The sequence below is a fragment of the Saccopteryx bilineata genome, chromosome 5, assembly GCF_036850765.1.
Source record: "Saccopteryx bilineata isolate mSacBil1 chromosome 5, mSacBil1_pri_phased_curated, whole genome shotgun sequence".
Taxonomy (NCBI): domain Eukaryota; kingdom Metazoa; phylum Chordata; class Mammalia; order Chiroptera; family Emballonuridae; genus Saccopteryx; species Saccopteryx bilineata.
In genome coordinates, this window is record NC_089494.1 from 172,196,019 (window position 1) to 172,212,090 (window position 16,072).

At 46.1% G+C, this 16,072-nt stretch overlaps 1 protein-coding gene and 1 long non-coding RNA gene across 7 annotated transcripts in view; one reads left to right on the forward strand and one right to left on the reverse strand.

The window, feature by feature from the left end:
* Positions 1 to 356: 356 nt before the first annotated feature.
* On the reverse strand, positions 357 to 6,120 carry LOC136338427 (uncharacterized). Its single transcript, XR_010731963.1, has 3 exons — positions 6,036 to 6,120; positions 1,451 to 1,551; positions 357 to 488 (listed from the first exon to the last, which is right to left on the reverse strand). It is a non-coding gene; the product is annotated as an uncharacterized lncRNA (long non-coding RNA).
* Positions 6,020 to 16,072, forward strand: part of LEF1 (lymphoid enhancer binding factor 1) — a 122,882-nt gene continuing 112,829 nt past the window's right edge. For 4 of the 6 annotated variants that reach the window (XM_066280815.1, XM_066280813.1, XM_066280817.1 and 1 more), the window contains exons 1-3: positions 6,020 to 7,398; positions 9,900 to 9,966; positions 11,355 to 11,488. In XM_066280815.1, coding sequence (XP_066136912.1) covers positions 7,186 to 7,398; positions 9,900 to 9,966; positions 11,355 to 11,488 — 414 coding nt within the window. In that variant the 5' untranslated portion in view covers positions 6,020 to 7,185. Of the gene's footprint in view, positions 7,399 to 8,686; positions 8,712 to 9,899; positions 9,967 to 11,354; positions 11,489 to 16,072 lie in introns of those variants that run through there. The other 2 variants (XM_066280819.1, XM_066280818.1) reach the window with 1 other exon arrangement.

Below are 16,072 nucleotides of genomic sequence, written 5' to 3' on the forward strand. Positions count from 1 at the left end.
ATGTCAATCATTAGAGCCCATCAAAAACCTGAGGCAGAGGTAAGGCACATTTTCTCTCTTCCTGGAATACCCTTCCTCTCATCACACTCATTGGGTAACAAAAGTTAAGGTGACTTTGGTGCCTTTGTAACACCACTGTTGTAGATGTGGAGAGAGTCACAGCAGTCAATTTGTGAACTTGATACCACCCCCATTTGCTCCCGTGGTAAAGGTTCCTAGTGCTTAAAAGTTTTGTTTTGCAACTTACAGGTCTCCTCAAGAATCATCTTTGTCAGTCCCTGGCAGGTGGTTCAGTGGATAGAATGTCGGCCTGGCGTGAGGATGTCCCAGGTTTGATTCTGGTCAGGGCATACAGGATAAGCGACCATCTCCTCTCCCCATCCCTTTCCCTCCTGCAGTCAGTGTCTGATTCAAGCGTGCTCTCCCACTCGAGCACTGAGGATAGCTGGATAGCTCAGTTGGATGGCATCAGCCTCAGGTGCAAAGAGCTTGGTGGAGCATGGGGGGCGGGGGCACATGCAGGAGTAAAAAAAAAATCATCTTTGTTCATAGACTAATAATATCTTACATTTGTACACACTTCACGTGCATTACCTCACTGAATTCTTAAAATAATCCTATCAAATAGGCAATCATTATACCCACTCTGCAGAAATCAAACGAGTCTAGGAGAGGTTAAAAGCCTTGCCTAAGTCACCCAGCATTAGATGGAGTGGCAGAGCACAACCCCAAACCAGGATTACACTATTTCAAAGCTATCTCTTTGTATTGGTTACTTCTAAAACAAGGGAATACTGCTCAAGAAGCATTTCAAGAGGGGCCTTCCAGTTTAACCATTAAGACAGAAACTTTGTAGTTAGTCACTTCCAGGCTGTAAGAAAAGGTTTCTGAAATCTACCAATAATAGAGACTACTGAGATAGTGTTTTGATAATATTAATAGTAACATTGGTTCTCCAGAATCTAACTCCTGTGGAAGAAACCTATGTGGTGCATGCACTGTACTGTGTGTAGAAAAAGCAGCACTATGCACAATAAATACATGCACACGTCGTATTGTGTCAACAATCGCTTCCCAAATGTGGCTGCAGAAGAAAGTGTGAAGCATTCTGAAATGAAGCAATATTTATGGCTGAAGAAATTCGGCTTCACATAATGGTAATTATGAATAAGATATTTTCCTTAATAAAATTACTGCAAAACAAAATCTGGAGGAACTAAGTGTTTCCCTATGTCCTCTTTATTTTATTCCATGTGCTCAAGAATGGTTGCGGGAAAGAAAGAGTGAGAGCGAAAGGGAGCAGAGGGAGAAAGAGTCATCGCCAGACGGCCTCGGCTGAGGGTTGGTTTTGCTTTAGAAACTGGAATCTGTCCAGGCTTGATTTTTATTTTCAATTCACATTTCAGATCCAGCTCCCCAAACTCTTTGATCTTTCTCCCTGTCTCCTTACCCGGAAGAGAACCCTTGGCCTTCTCAGCTGGGAGCTGGGAGCACACGTGGAAAGACTGGCTCAGATCCATATTCTTGCCAAATTTAGTCACACAAAGGGGCCTGCAAGGGAAAAAAGAAAGGATGAAAGCGGCAGCCGCCTGGACTTCAAAGGCCGCGCCGCCGCGCCGGGCCCTGCGCAGGCGCCGCCCTCCGCATATATAAGGCGCAACTGGCTCGCGAGCCGGCCTCTCTGCGCGGCCGCCCCGCGCACATCCGCAGCCCGAGGGTCTGTGGAGGGGGCCCGCGGTGGACCGAGGGGTGGGATGTTGAGTCTGCACCGCGGGTCAGCTGCCAGAGGCCGGTCCTCAGCCAAGTTAAGGCCCCTGAGAAAAGTTTTCATTAAGGAGGGAAAAGAATGTCACGTCCAGCCTACTAGACAAGCGGCGCTGTGGCCCGCCAGTTTATTCCAGCTTCCATAACACTCCATTCTGGCGATTCCCTTCCAGACCGCACGCCCGCTCCTCTGTGCGTGAGCTCGGGCCGCGCGGGGGCTTCCAGTCGCGGAGCCGAGCGGTGAGGGCGCGTGGCGGGACTTCTCCTGGCCCAGATCGCCCCCGTGCCCCTTCCTAACTCCCTCACTCCTGTCGGCGATCGCCCAGCTTGACTCCTGCCCCTCTAGGCGGCCTCGGTACGTGAGCCTCCGTCCCCTGGTTGGCAGAGGGTCTGCTGACCGAGCCCACGCAGATGCGGGTGTGGGACGTGGCCCTACTTCACCCGCCGTCGGGGGACCCGACCCCTGGACACATGACTGTGTCACGAGGCCCCGACAGAGCCAGACGCGGACGCCGAGCTCGCCCCACACTAGCACCAACGCGGGAGAAGCCACCCTGGGGCTGGCGCTGCCCGCGGGGGCCGTGGGAGGACCCCGCCAGTGGTGCTGGCTCCGCGGAAGCCGAGTGTCCGCGGTTGGCGGGCTGTAGGAACGACGTTTTTACGGTCCCACGAGTTCTCTATTACCCAGGCGGGTGGAGGTGGTTGAATTTGTTTGTCTTAGGAGGAGGCCAGAGGAGGTGGAAGAACCCCTGGGACACAAACTGTCATTTCCCTTGCCCTCCCCTTTCCCTTTTCCCCTAGTGTCCGTTAAACACAGTTTTTGTCTGATGAGGCTGGAGTGGAAAATCCAGGGAGCCGAAGTTCCGTCTCTGTGATCACATTCTTCGTTTTTCTAGTCCTTCACCCTCGCCTCTTTCCGAGCATCCTCTTCCGTAGGCCCCCGCCACCCTCTTCCTCTGGGATCCCACCAAAGTTGTAGCTGGGAGCGAGTCCAGGCCACACAAAGGGGAAGACCCAGAGCTTAGGCGGGAGGTTAAGACCGAGGGGGCGGAGAGGGCTCTGAAGGGCACCAAGCTTTTTCTCCCCTCCCTGTAATTAAGGACTCACTTGAGTGTCTGTAGTTGACTCGACTTGGCAGCAAAATCGCCGGGGAGGGGGGAGGGGCCTCCAGTGTAGGTGGGGGTCATTCTCCCAGTTCCCCAGCCGGCGCCCGCGGGGGGCTGTGCCCGCTTTGCCCTGTGGGCTGCAGGGCGCATCTCCGCTCCCCCCTCCTCAGTTCCGGCGCGGGGTGGGCGCCTCGCCCCCCACGCGCAGCCAGGCCGGCGGCGCCGGGCGCAGAAGGAAGTGTTGATATAAAACAAGTCACTGTTCGCTCCCAAACTAAACCCCAACCAACCAAAGCCACCAAGAGGGGAAAAACCAACAGCAATCCAGCCAGCCCCTAGCAATTGTTTCACGGTCGGAATTAAATCACATCAAAACGCCCCCTGAAACCCACATCCTGAAGGAGTGAACCTGCAACAGACAACCTCCAGCCGTTCACTCGAGTTCACACGAACAACCCGCCTCTACATCCGAGGGAAGGGGGCGGCGGGCGGCAGGCAGCGGAGTTTCTCCTGCGCCTCACCCACCACATCCCGTGCTTCCCAAGAGGCGGCTGCATATGTTAATAGCAGCCCCCACACGAATTAGAGGAGACTTCGCGGCCACAGAAATGCCTTTTACACCAAACCTGTAGGGGCGAAGGATCGTCTTCCGAGAGTTTCTTCGCCCCTCTTCCTTCTCCCTATTCCTGGGAGAGACAGACCTCCTTCCCAAAGTTAAAAAACAAACAAACAAACAACACACAAAAAACTTGGGTGAATGTTTTCTAGTAAAGCTACTTTAAAGAACATTTGCAACAATGTTAAGGACAATCAACCAACACCCTGCAGCCACGGGAAGGGAAAAACAGTCACGCAAACAGAGCTTGGCGTTGGGTGATTTCGTTTGAAACAATGTTTCCAAAGGACAGGGTTATGGCCAAGTACTAAAGGTAGACACCCACCCTCGGCCCTTTTAGTAAACAGTTCCCACTAGTTATTGTTCCATAAATTCCCATCCTCTTGAGAGCCTACTCTCAGGGACACCTGGAGTTGAGCTCCAAATGACTCCAGATAATTAACATGAAGGAAAAAACGGTACTCGAATGAGTTGCAATACTTAAACGGAGGATGTAGTAGTCATTTAATCTTCCCTTGGATTCCAGAAAATACCTTCTGGCCATGCTGTGTTCCCCCTCTCCCTCCTCGAGTTTGCTGGAAAGGAACTTCTACTCTGGCTGCTTTGGCGAAACTGCATTTTCCAGTTCTTTTCCAGTCGGTCAAATTGGTGCATTTGTAGGAGAACTTTTTACTTTATTTCCCCACATTTTTTTTTAGAAGACAGGGTATAAAATGTCTGACATAGCTACGTGTTCACATTTCTAGGACATTAAACTCACACAACGCATAACTTCAAGGAAAGTTGCCTGTGGCCACCAACCAAAATATACAATTGGTTTCTTTCCAACCTTTTCAGTACTGCCGTATAGACACATTGCAGCAGAATATATATTTTTTATTTTTCTTTTCTAAGGCATAGCATTGTGGACTATGTAAAGTGGATTTAATGGTTTACTCTTCCTGGCTCCTTTCACCAACCCAATCCCCCCAGATAGAATGTACGTGACTACTGGCCATGAAGTTTTAAAAATTGCTTCCTAGAAAATTCCCATCCCTAGGAAGTAGTTATGAGTAGGTGAGGTTTTAGGTGCACATTTAGATCATGGTTAAGGTCTTATCAGTGTCCAGCAGCATGCAATTCCCCCTTAGGAAAGGTAGAGGGATCTTTGCCTGATTGCTCCTGTATCATAGAGCTAAAGATGGATTCTGTACTGTTTCCCTTATTTTCAATTTAAGGGAGATGAAGACACATTTCCTACCCCTTGTTTACTGTTCTGAGGTTTTACAGATGGCTACTGTATTGGGTATAATAATTTTGCCTGGATTTTTAATTGAGGGGTTTTGAGAGCCAAGGAACAAAATGTAATATGTTTTCAAACTTTAGCTTCGCTTATACTGTAACTTTCACAAAGCATCTCCTTAAAAGTCCTGTCCTTGTATAAAATGCATCAAAGAGACAGTGGATGCTGGGGAATTTCTGAGGTTGGATTCGGATTTGCATCTTCAAGGGTCCCTGTGAGCGTACAGTCAAGAGGCGCCAAAGACTGCCCCATCCTTTCTACCTCTCCTGGCATGCTCTCCTGGGTCCTTTTGGTTTCTCCTCCTCTTTCTTGGGTTGTTTTTTCATCCTCTATGAGGTTCCCACACATTGTGGCGTGTATCTCCGAAAATCCAGGAGAGAGCTAGCGTAACTCTATGTACATCGCATGGTGAGGATGTAATGGAAGAGATCTTGTTTAAAAAGCGGTAACTGAAGATCCTCTTCAGCCTTTTCTCTTCCTATTATTCTCTGTAAGCCTGGAGATTTTATTTTTGCTAGCATGTGCTCCCTTGTCCTTTGACATATTTAGGAAAGTCACAACTCTCTTCCTTGTACATCTTGCTTCCGTTCTCTCTTGCTAGTTGAGCAATGTCTGTTATGTTTTCCTTTTTACTTCTCTCCGTCCCGGATTCCCACCTCATCCGCTCGGTCAGAGCATCTATCAATGTGGTGTCGATCACAGCTGCGGCGGCTTCTCTTTCATCTTCCACTCCTTGCCAGAGCCGGGCGGGAGGTGGAGGGAGAAAGGGAGGTGGAAAAGAGGTGGAGATAAGACTGGCAGAGAAGGTGGGGGAAAGAGAAGAGGTACTTAGATGATGAAGTTAAACATTTCGAGCAGTTTTTTGTCAACTTCACGCGGGCAAAGCGTGCCTCTCAGTGGGTTACAAGAAGCGCCGGGTCCTTCTTTCCCTTGTCAAATTGTCTGATCCTTCCCTCTAGGACCGCGCGCGCGCGCGCGCACACACACACACACACACACACACACACACACACCCCTCTAAAACTAGGACTAGTCCTACAGGCTCTGGGAAAAGAAAAAAAAAAAGGCCCTCAATCACCACCTCCAACTCGCGGTCCCCCTCCTCCCCCTTCTCTCCACCCCCCCCCCCCCCCCTGCAGCGGGCAGCCAAGGAGAGCTGGAGGCGGGGGAGGGGAGGAGGAGGAGGAGAAGCGACGCAAATGGGTAGCTTTTCAGCGCCGGCAAGGCGCGGGAGGAGGAGAAGCGGTGGGGAGGCGCAGCCGCTCACCTGCGGGGCAGGGCGCGGAGGAGGGACCCAGGCTGCGCGCTCTCGGGCCGGAGAGCTGCGAGAAGTCCGTAGCCCCGCACGCGGCCAAGCTCAGGGCGTCCTCCTCTCCTTGGCCAGGAGAACCCGAGGGGTGCAGTTCTTTGCTTTGACAGAGCGGCCCGGTGGAGGCGTGGAGAGCAGCGAGCGAGAGAGCCAGCCAGCCAGTCGGAGAAATTCGAGCCGGGAACAAAGAGGGCTCGGGCTCTGTGTGTGTGTGTCGGGCTTCAGCTCCTGGCTGAAGCATTTGGGTTCGAGGCCCCTACTGTGACTGTCCAAGACCCCGCCGTGCCCTCCACGGCCGACTCCCAGCGCTCGCCGGCACAAACTTTATTCTTGGCAAACTTCTCTTTCTCTCCCCCTTCTTCTCCGCCCCCACCTTCTCCTCCTCCTCTTCCTCCTCCTCCTCCTCCAGCAGATTAAACACGCCTGGAGAAGTAAAACCGAAGCGAAAGGGAAGGAAATAAGAAGCTCTAAAGCGGACATCTCCAAGCCAGTGGCTTTTTATTTTTTAATTTTTTTTTATTCTCCAGGAAGTGGACATTTCGTTATCTTCTGATTCTTCTTGTACCTTCTCCGCTGGGGCAGACGGAGTCTTTTTGCTCATTTCTCTTCTTTTCTCGGAAAACAAACTCCCAACTCGGCATCCGGAGAAGCTAGGGTGGAAAGGTTTGCGTAGAGACACGCGGACCGTGTTCTGCACTTGGAGAGTCCTGTCTCTTCCAGCACCAGCGTCCTCTGCGCGCGTCTGCTGGGGGCGTGGGGTGGCTGCCCCCCGCAGCGGAGTCTAGAGCACGCCACGCCGTGCAGCGCCACCGCCCCCAGAAGCGCTGGCTGCGGCGGCCCTCGCAGCCCGGTGCCCATCGGCCTCCGGAGCGGGCGCCGGCATCTGTCTAGGCGGAGCGGGAAAGCGCGGGCGGCCGCCGGGGCTTGGACGCCGCCGCAGCTGCTCCGGCTGCGGGCTGTCTGCCCCGTGCTCGCCGGCCCCGCTTCCGCCCACTCTTACCTCACGCATCCTTCCAATTCTTTCCTCCCCCACTTTGGTTGACCCCCTCTCTTCCTACTGTCGCCTCGAGTGCTCCCCCAGCAGAGCGGAGATTACACAGTGGTCGGGATGCCCCAACTTTCCGGGGCAGGCGGCGGCGGCGGGGGGGACCCAGAACTCTGCGCCACAGACGAGATGATCCCCTTCAAGGACGAGGGTGATCCTCAGAAGGAGAAGATCTTCGCCGAGATCAGTCACCCCGAAGAGGAAGGAGATTTAGCCGACATCAAATCCTCCTTGGTTAACGAGTCCGAAATCATCCCGGCCAGCAACGGACACGAGGTGAGTGGGCCGCTGCCCCAGCGCGGAGAGGCGTGGCGGGTCCCGGGAAAGAGCAGGAGCGAGGGAGGCAGGGAAGGCGCCTGGAAGTCCCAGCGACGGCCCCTCGTAGGTCCCTCATTTGCTGGGGGGTGGATGAGCCCCTGGCCAACATTCTTCCTTTGTGTGTGTGTGCATGCGTGCGCGCGCGTCTCGGGTGGGAGGTGGAGGACTGCAGGGAAACTTATTCCAAGTGATTCCGTTTGGGGTTCAATGGCTAAACCGCTAGTTTGCGGGAGGAGAAGTTGGCCTTTTAGTACATGGTGTTTGGCCGTCAGACTTCTTTCTCATAGGCGTTGAGAGGTGCGACGCTTTAAAGCGAGGATGTCTGAACTGAGTTTTTCTGTAGGACGGAAAACAAAGTGCACCCACTATCTCGGTAGATATCTCTGCAAAAATGCGTTAAACCACCGAAGGCTTAGGTAGACACAAGCAGAGCCACAGGAGGAGAGGAAGGGGAGGCGGGCGTGGGCCGAGAACAGGCGGGGCCGGCCCAACCGCCGTTGAGCTGGGCTCGCCAGGAGCCGGCGGGCCAAGGGGTCGCGCGGCCGGGTGGTGGGGGCGGTGCGGGCTCAGTCCTGGCGAGCGCTGCAATCCAGCGTCGGGTCCGCTGCCCCGGAGCCGTAGGCGCGCTGAACCGAGCCATCCTTCATAGCAATTCCTACAGCACCAGTCTTCTCCAAGCCCCGTCAGTTAGATAAATAACAACAACAAAATCCGCTTATTGGGAGGGTTGGTTTGGCCCGGTTCACGTCTTAAATCTATACAGAAGGCTGGCGAGTCAGTCTGAAGATGCGGGCGAAACCAGGGCACCCGTTCAGGGGAGGTTGGAAAGCGCTTTATCAGATCTCCTGGCCCGTGGCGGGCGATAGCGCTGGTAACCCGAGTAGAGTAAATAGAGACACGTGGGTGCCGGCGGGAGAAAGCCGCAAGCCGGGACCCCGCGGAAGGGCTATTTTCGCGAGGCGCGAGAGGTTCAGTGGGGGTGGCGGCGGCGGCGGCGGATGAACCCTGATACCCTACACTCCACTGGCCACCCTAGTTCAACAGCTGGGAAACACTTTGGAGGAAATCCGGTAGAAAAGTTCTGACTTTCAGATGATTTCACCAACGATTTTTCCCTCCAAAGAAAGTTGGAGGGTATACCCTTTTTCCTTAAATGGCATCTTTCTGCCCCCAAAAAGAAAGCGTGTGGTTTTGGGGGCGGGGGCATTCTGGGTTTTAAACGACGCGTTTAAGAACACCTCAGAGTTACCTTCTTTGTCCCAATGGCAGGGGTGAGTACACATTTTGGAAAGCTGGGGGCCTGGGTTCGAAGAACATATAAGGGTGTTTTTAGCCTCTGAATCTTTCATCTCATTATGCCAGTTTGAAGGGAACGTGGTAGTAGGAGGTAGGGTGCACCCAACCCCATTTACACGGTTTGTTACTATGTGTGTAGGGAATAGTCCTTGAGGAGGATAATCGTTGAGGGGGATACATGTCCAAAAAACAAAATAACATTCCAAACACTCAGAGGCCAAACTCTATTTGTAGAGGAGCGTTTATTTCTTCCTATCTATATTGCTGTCCTTCCTTATTCCATAACTAAATTTGCCACCATTTCACATTTTCTGCATGTTTTTGCTCTGGGGAGAAGGGTGGGGCATTTGAAGCCCAGACATCAGGTATTATGGCTCTTTCAGTCTTTGTCTCATGGCGGTAAATGGTCATGGGGCAGCCCCAAGGAAAAGGGTGAAGGGGGTAATACCACTGATTTGCACGTGGTTGAGCCTGGGTGGATGGTGGTTACCAGAATTGATATTAGCTGGGCTACCTTTTAGATGTCTAAAACCTGCCTCTGAAATTTTCCTTTCTTTAACCACAGAGAGGTTCACTTTTCTCTTTTAAGCTTGCACTCCTCCAGCCGTGGTAGGTTATAAAGAGTGGAACTCCTGCTGGATCTGGCGTGGGACAGTGGCTTTAAGCCCCCATTTGTGAGTGGTTGGCTTGTTTTTATTTGAAATGTCACCTTCAGTTGCAAAGTGTTATTTCAGCAGGCTTTTATTATTATCTCTGATTGAAGTGAACAGTGGTTGAAGAAGCTATCAAAATGATCAACCCCATTAACTCAAAACTCCTGTCATATTAGGCATCCAAGTAGCCTTCCTGTATTTTAGCAAACAGCAGCCAAAACAGCATGTGGGTCTTTCCCAAGATGACTATATTGTTATTGTTTTTCTCTTGTTATTTTTACTTTTTCTAGTCCTGTGTAGATAATAATGATTCGGAAAAATACATGTTGACAAGAAAAAGATTTCCCAGTACTCAACCCTAGCTTCCACCTCTTAGATTAATAAAACAGGTGATTGAATTGCACCTAACCCTCCTTTTCAAAATTGTCAGTAGACATACATTTAAATCAGTGTTGTCACAAACTCTAAGGTGATTTTCTTTCTTTTGGCGGTGGGGATTCATGTTGTTAGGTGGCCAGACAAGCACAAACCTCTCAGGAGCCCTACCATGACAAGGCCAGAGAACACCCTGATGACGGTAAGATTTCATTCTACTTCTCCCAATTTTATCATTAAGCAAGTGCAATTTGTGAATGTAGGTATGTTTTTCTATTTTAAGTCCAAAAAACTGAGATCATATGTGGTAAGACTATGCCCACTATTTAAACAAAATAGGAAAGAAAACCAGGGAACTTAATGCTTATCTCTGATGTGTATTTATGTAATGTAAAAACTGTTTTTGAATGACCTAGGGGTCTTTTGATTACAGCTGGTTTCCACATTCTTTGTGGAAGAGGAAATAATGAGTTTTCCTCTTTAACTCACTTTACCTAAAGCTCTAATTTTTAATGCTTAGATCTTTAGCATTTTTCCCCCTGCATGTTACAAAGAGTGACAGTCTAAACCAATTTATTTTCCAACATGAATAGTTTCAAATGGATTTTCGTTTGTTAAATTGCTGTTACTACTTACAGTGAGAAGGCAGGCAGAGAATGCATAGACTAAATATGGCTCAGTAAAGCAGAATCTAATATAAAACTTTATTTGTGAAATTAGGAACTATGAATATGAAATTTGATAGACTTCCTCCCCATTTCTGATTCTTGCTCAAAACTTTAAAAATTGCATATAATTTTAATACTTCAGGAGAACTCTGTGTAATTTTAAAAGAACCAAGGAATCTGTAGGTTTTCCTTGTTGGACAGTCTGCTTTTCTGTTCTCCTTTAGTTATTTACAGTTGGCCTGACCAGAACGAAGTGTTTGTATGGATAATATGTCAGCCCAGAGAAGAAGGGAAAAGAACTGTATTATCAGGCTTTTTTCTGAGCTTCAAAGTTGTTAGACATATTAAAGAGAAAAAATGTATATACCGAACACACACAAATTATTACATAAAATAAGTCTCCTAGAGTTAATCCTTCATAACTTTGAGTAGTTTTCCATATGCTAATTACAGCTCTCTCCTTAAGTAAAATCTAGAAATTTTTAGAAATCTAGAAGCACAGGTAGGATTTTTGAGTTTGACTATAAGGGAGGTAAAGCATAACTTTAGGTGTATAAATGTATACATGTGTAAATAGCTTTACATGATAGCTTTAGGTTTGTGTGTGTTCTTTCATGTGTCTATTTTTTAGTCCAGTTTGTTAGTATTAGGACAAATTAAGTTAGATGGATAACACTGATTTTTGTAAAAACACCAGTCAGTAGTAGAAATAAATTGAACCACATGTTTTTAAAACATCTGGTTCACTGCTAATTTTATTTAAGAGAATAAATACTGTCAATCTAAAATAAAGCATAATAATTCAGTTACAGTATTTTGTAAACAGCTCTTTTATGTAAGGTCTGATTTGTCATAGAACAGATAAAAAATAGTGATATAGCAAAGAAGCCAGCGCATCATCAGTCGTTCTTTGGATTCTCAGGAAAGCATCCAGATGGAGGCCTCTACAGCAAGGGACCCTCCTACTCGAGTTATTCCGGGTACATAATGATGCCAAATATGAATAATGACCCATACATGTCAAATGGATCTCTTTCTCCACCCATTCCGAGAACAGTGAGTAACATGCTGTTGTTGCAGATTATTTTTTGAAAAGCAAATTAATTTGTATTTTGGCAAAATGGTTTTTTAAAACACACTGGAAATGCTTTAATTATATATGACTGGTCATTGCTGAATAAGACCTGTTATGAGGAATGGCTGCCTTAAGAGTGCTAACTTTGATGTCTTGGATTTGGAATTTTAGCCTTTGGCTTATTGGTTAAGATTAATAAATAGCAGATCACTAATTGTCATGAAATCAAGTGAAGTTAAGTCAACACATTTGTAATTTTATGAGTATTGTGCTTTCTGTGCTGATGAGAGGGAGAAATTGATTTACCCTTTCAGTTAGGCAAGTACTATATAGCTTTCAGTGTCCAAAGCTACCTAGAATCAGACATACTTTGGCTTATTTGAAACTGAACATTTGGAATGCTACTTCAGCATTTAAAACAGTGTCCTCCTTTTATTATATTAACCAATGTTTCTTTAAAACCAGTTGGCATTAGCTGATTTTATTGTTAGTTGTTGAAAAAGTATCACCTGATGATAACCCTGTGAAAATTGTCTTTATCTCATGATTCAGTTTACTTTCAGCATTCTAAAAAGGCAGTGGCACTGTCACTGCATGATGCAGATATATATATATATAGCACTGTGAAGAGTGCCAGACGGTATATCTCTTGGCTTTGAAGGGAATCCTCATTTATATTAAGAGAGCATCTAAAAGTTAACTTGTGTAGTATGTGAACGTTAGATGTGCTGGTGATGGGGTCCCCCCTGAGAACCATCCTGTGGCGGTGGGGATTGATTTTTACTGCTCCATCAATAGATTTACCTTCACTTGGTCTCCCTCTCCCTCTGCCACCTAAAATAAAATGAGAAGCATGTATGTCTGGTTTGGGGGATTAGAGTTTCAGTCTACTAGGCCCTCCTGGGTCAGATTCTGATCGTACAAAGGAACCTGTGATTTTTGCCTTATTAGCTCAGTCCTTCTACTCAGTGAAAAAAAATCAGTCACAGACACCTAGGGAAAGAACTGTCATTAATACTTGGGTGAACAGAATCTGGGTTCACCAAAATAGCAAAGAGGAATGGCTCCTACTTACAAGAGTGTTTGTGTTTATGCTGATTATTCACAGTATTTGACTTTTGAAATCATAGGTATGTGAAATATAACTACTTTATGTGGGCAGTGTGTGATTTAGAAGTTATTGTAATTCTTTTTCCACAGATTTCAAAAAGATCTTTGGCCTTTCAAGTAGGGAATAAGATTTTTCTAATTTTCGTATCACAGCTAAAATATCAGTGATCTTGGAGATCTTGTTATAGGTAGTAGGAATTCCACATTTTATTTTAAAAGGTTTTTAAAATATTTAATGAGATGCTTGTGTGGTAAATATGAATCTCTTTCTACCTAAAAAGTGAATGAAATAATAAAAATAATTGCAGTTTAATTTTTAGAGATCACCCTCAAATAACTGCTTCTCTGGGTTTTAAAATTTGTAGGTGACTTTATATTTGTTGAATTGAACATACAAACCTATTAGATATTTTTTTTATAATTGGGATATTTTGTTGTGTTGGTTTTTTTGAAGGGATAGAGAATATGTTTTAAATAAGGAATAATTGAAGATTTCTGTTAAAAGGCTTTTTAGAACAACAGATCTTTCTGTCAAATCTGTATTATAGTCTCTGACTTGTTAAACAATAGAAAATAGTCACTAAAACAATTTTATATTTTTCAGTTTTGCAGAGTTAATGCTTAATAAGTCTGTGGGATTTATTCCTTAGTTCAGCTACTTCTTTCAAAACAATTTTAAAGTCAGTATAATAACAATCTATTGGTATTTATAAATGATCCCACTAATATTGAAAATGAAGCTTCTCTTCCTCTTTCAACCAGCATTTTCTGCCTTCAGCGTTTCTCCAGCTTTTTCTTCTGCCCTCAAGCCCCATATATTAATCATTTTGAAACTTTGATAGAGGATGGAAGGTATTTGTTGTTAGTGCAAGTATTAAAAATTTGAGGTCAGTAAATTGAACAGCCGTTCATTGTTGAGGAAAGATTTGTGGCCAGAATAAATGTTGGTGGGTCTAGAGTGGAGGAGAGGGGTGTTGTCAGGAAAGAGTTACTTTGCCCTGTTATCTGCTGTTTTTCTTTATTCTGTTAAATTTTAGGACATACTTACTTTAGGTAAATTTTCTTACAGGTATTCTGCAGTTTGCACAATTTCAGAAGCTTTCCAGTTTTAACCACAAGGCTATGTCCAATTTTTTTTAAGGTTCCACAGAAGTGAGTTACAATCTTCGGTGTTTAATACCTAACAGCTGTTTTTAGCATGTCTGAGACCCAAAACACTTTAACCGGAAGGCAGCCTCTCTCCTTCGCCCCCTAACCACACTTCTGCCTTCTGCTCTCTAACTCTGTCCTTGGCAGAACCAGTGTTTGTATAACTGACATCCACAGTGATAGTTTTTTACTTGGGGTGTCAGGAGCTGGGTGACCATTTGTGTTTGGGCTTATGGTGGGAGCACCCCTGAGGCATCCCCGTTCCTGGAATTTGCATTACAAACAACTGCTTGTTTACTGCATCTGCTGCCTGCAGGTGTTAGAACTAGAATAACATCTGGGGGTGGGGGAAGGCCCTGCCACCCCTTCCCCACACAGAATCTTCCATTTGTAGTAACAGCAGGTAATTCGGAGAATACCAGCTAGAGCTACTGGCACACACACAAACGTTTCTGCTGGTAGCTCATTCTAATAATTTTATATGCTTTTCCTCTTTTTTAGATACTGACATACATGTGGCCCACGTATAATATTAACCTACTCGGAGAACCACCTTCTCCAGTCCAGCTTTTTCCTTCAGAAGGGAAATTTTAATAGGCTAATTAAATTCTTCCAGAACTGGAATTCTTAGAGGTGTGTCTATACCACACTTCCTACGAATGGGTGTCTGACAGGATTTTAAAATAAAAATTCTTAGTTCAGATAAAATAGGCCTAACCAGAAAGTACCTGTAATGATAATGCATTTGGTGTCAGTGTGAGTTCTTGAAACACAGTAAACCTTGGCTTGTCTTCTTACAGAGTGAGATGATGTGGAAATCTGTTAAATATGGTAGAGCAAAGACCCTGGCAAGTGTATTAAAAGCATAACCCGCCAGCCTTTCTTTCTCCGAGTCTTTATTTATGAAAATCCCTGAAGGCCAATGGTAAAGGTTAATATTAAAAGGAAGACGTAGTTTGTTACCTCCTCTGTGGGGTCCTGGCCCTTGTGTGCCTGAACACCGTGTGAGCAGTGAGCGTGCTGGCTTTAACATGGTGAAAGTTCCCGCTGGCCTAACGCACTGTGGTTATTCATCTTAGGTGTCAGGCTTCCATTTGTCCCTCACACAACCCAAATGTTTAACACCTTTGAAGAGAAACATCTCATTTCTCTTCAGCTGCTCAGGGGAGGGAAAAGCAGCTGGCTTAGGGCAGGAAGTGACAGCAAACGTCGCAGCTGGGTCCTGCCAACCACAGTAAGCACCTGGTCAGCATAGTGCTGCTGACTGCGTGTTTGCTTTCTTGTGATCTGAGGATAGATTTTAGGTGGGAAAGGAAGATGTTTGTTTGCATTTTATCTTTCTTATTTTTATTGGACATTGCTATTAAAATGTTTAGTTTGTTTGTTTTCCCATTATTTGGAACAGCTCATTAGTTTGAGTTATAGTGTATCGGTTTTACCTTAAAGGACTCAACATTTAGAATTGTGATGAACAGAATTATATCTATTATACTTTGTCTAACCCCCCCCCCCATGTTTGTATTTGCTTGCAAACAACTGAGATTTGATTTTTGTTGTTTCTCATATTTGGAATTAAGGAGCTAAGGTGGATATGTCTAATCAGTACGCTTACATTTGAATCAGTGTACAGTATATTCCTGTATACTTTTGAACACAGTCGTAGAAATAATAATTCATGGGTAGAGGAGACTATGGCTTGTATTTCGAGCAAGATTTTTATGGCATTGTGTCTTTTCACTTTATTGCAGGGAGCTACTTAATTGGACTTACTATAAATTATTTTTAGTTTTCTGACTTGTTTTATACTTTTCGAAGCTAAATACCAAACATTCCTCTTTACTCGCAGGAGAACTTAAGTTTTAGAAAGTGTACCTCTCTCAGATTTGAATGTTGATGTCAGAAGAAAGCATGGGAAAGCCCCAGACTCTTCTGTTTGATTCCTTCTTAATTGTACTGCTACAAAGTTGGGAAAGGATCACAATAAGAATAATGGAGTGCTGTTGCCGCCCTTCCCCCTTCAGATATCTTAGATATCTTATGACCAACAGTTTCCTTATTCCAGTGGCCCAGGAAGCTGCACTGCATGGCCTTTCAGGAGCTGGTGTCGTACTTCCTTGACTGGGTACCACACGAGTATGACCCGTATTCAGATTTTTTTTTAAATAATCCTAGAAATTTCTTGTTTATTCATAAAGACACGAGAACAATCCAGTTTCACTAAAATTTGGCCATTGAGCCAACCAGCAGAAACTCTTGCTCTTTGAAGTAACCCTCTCCTTGTCCCCACACAGGTCCTAAACTTGCTC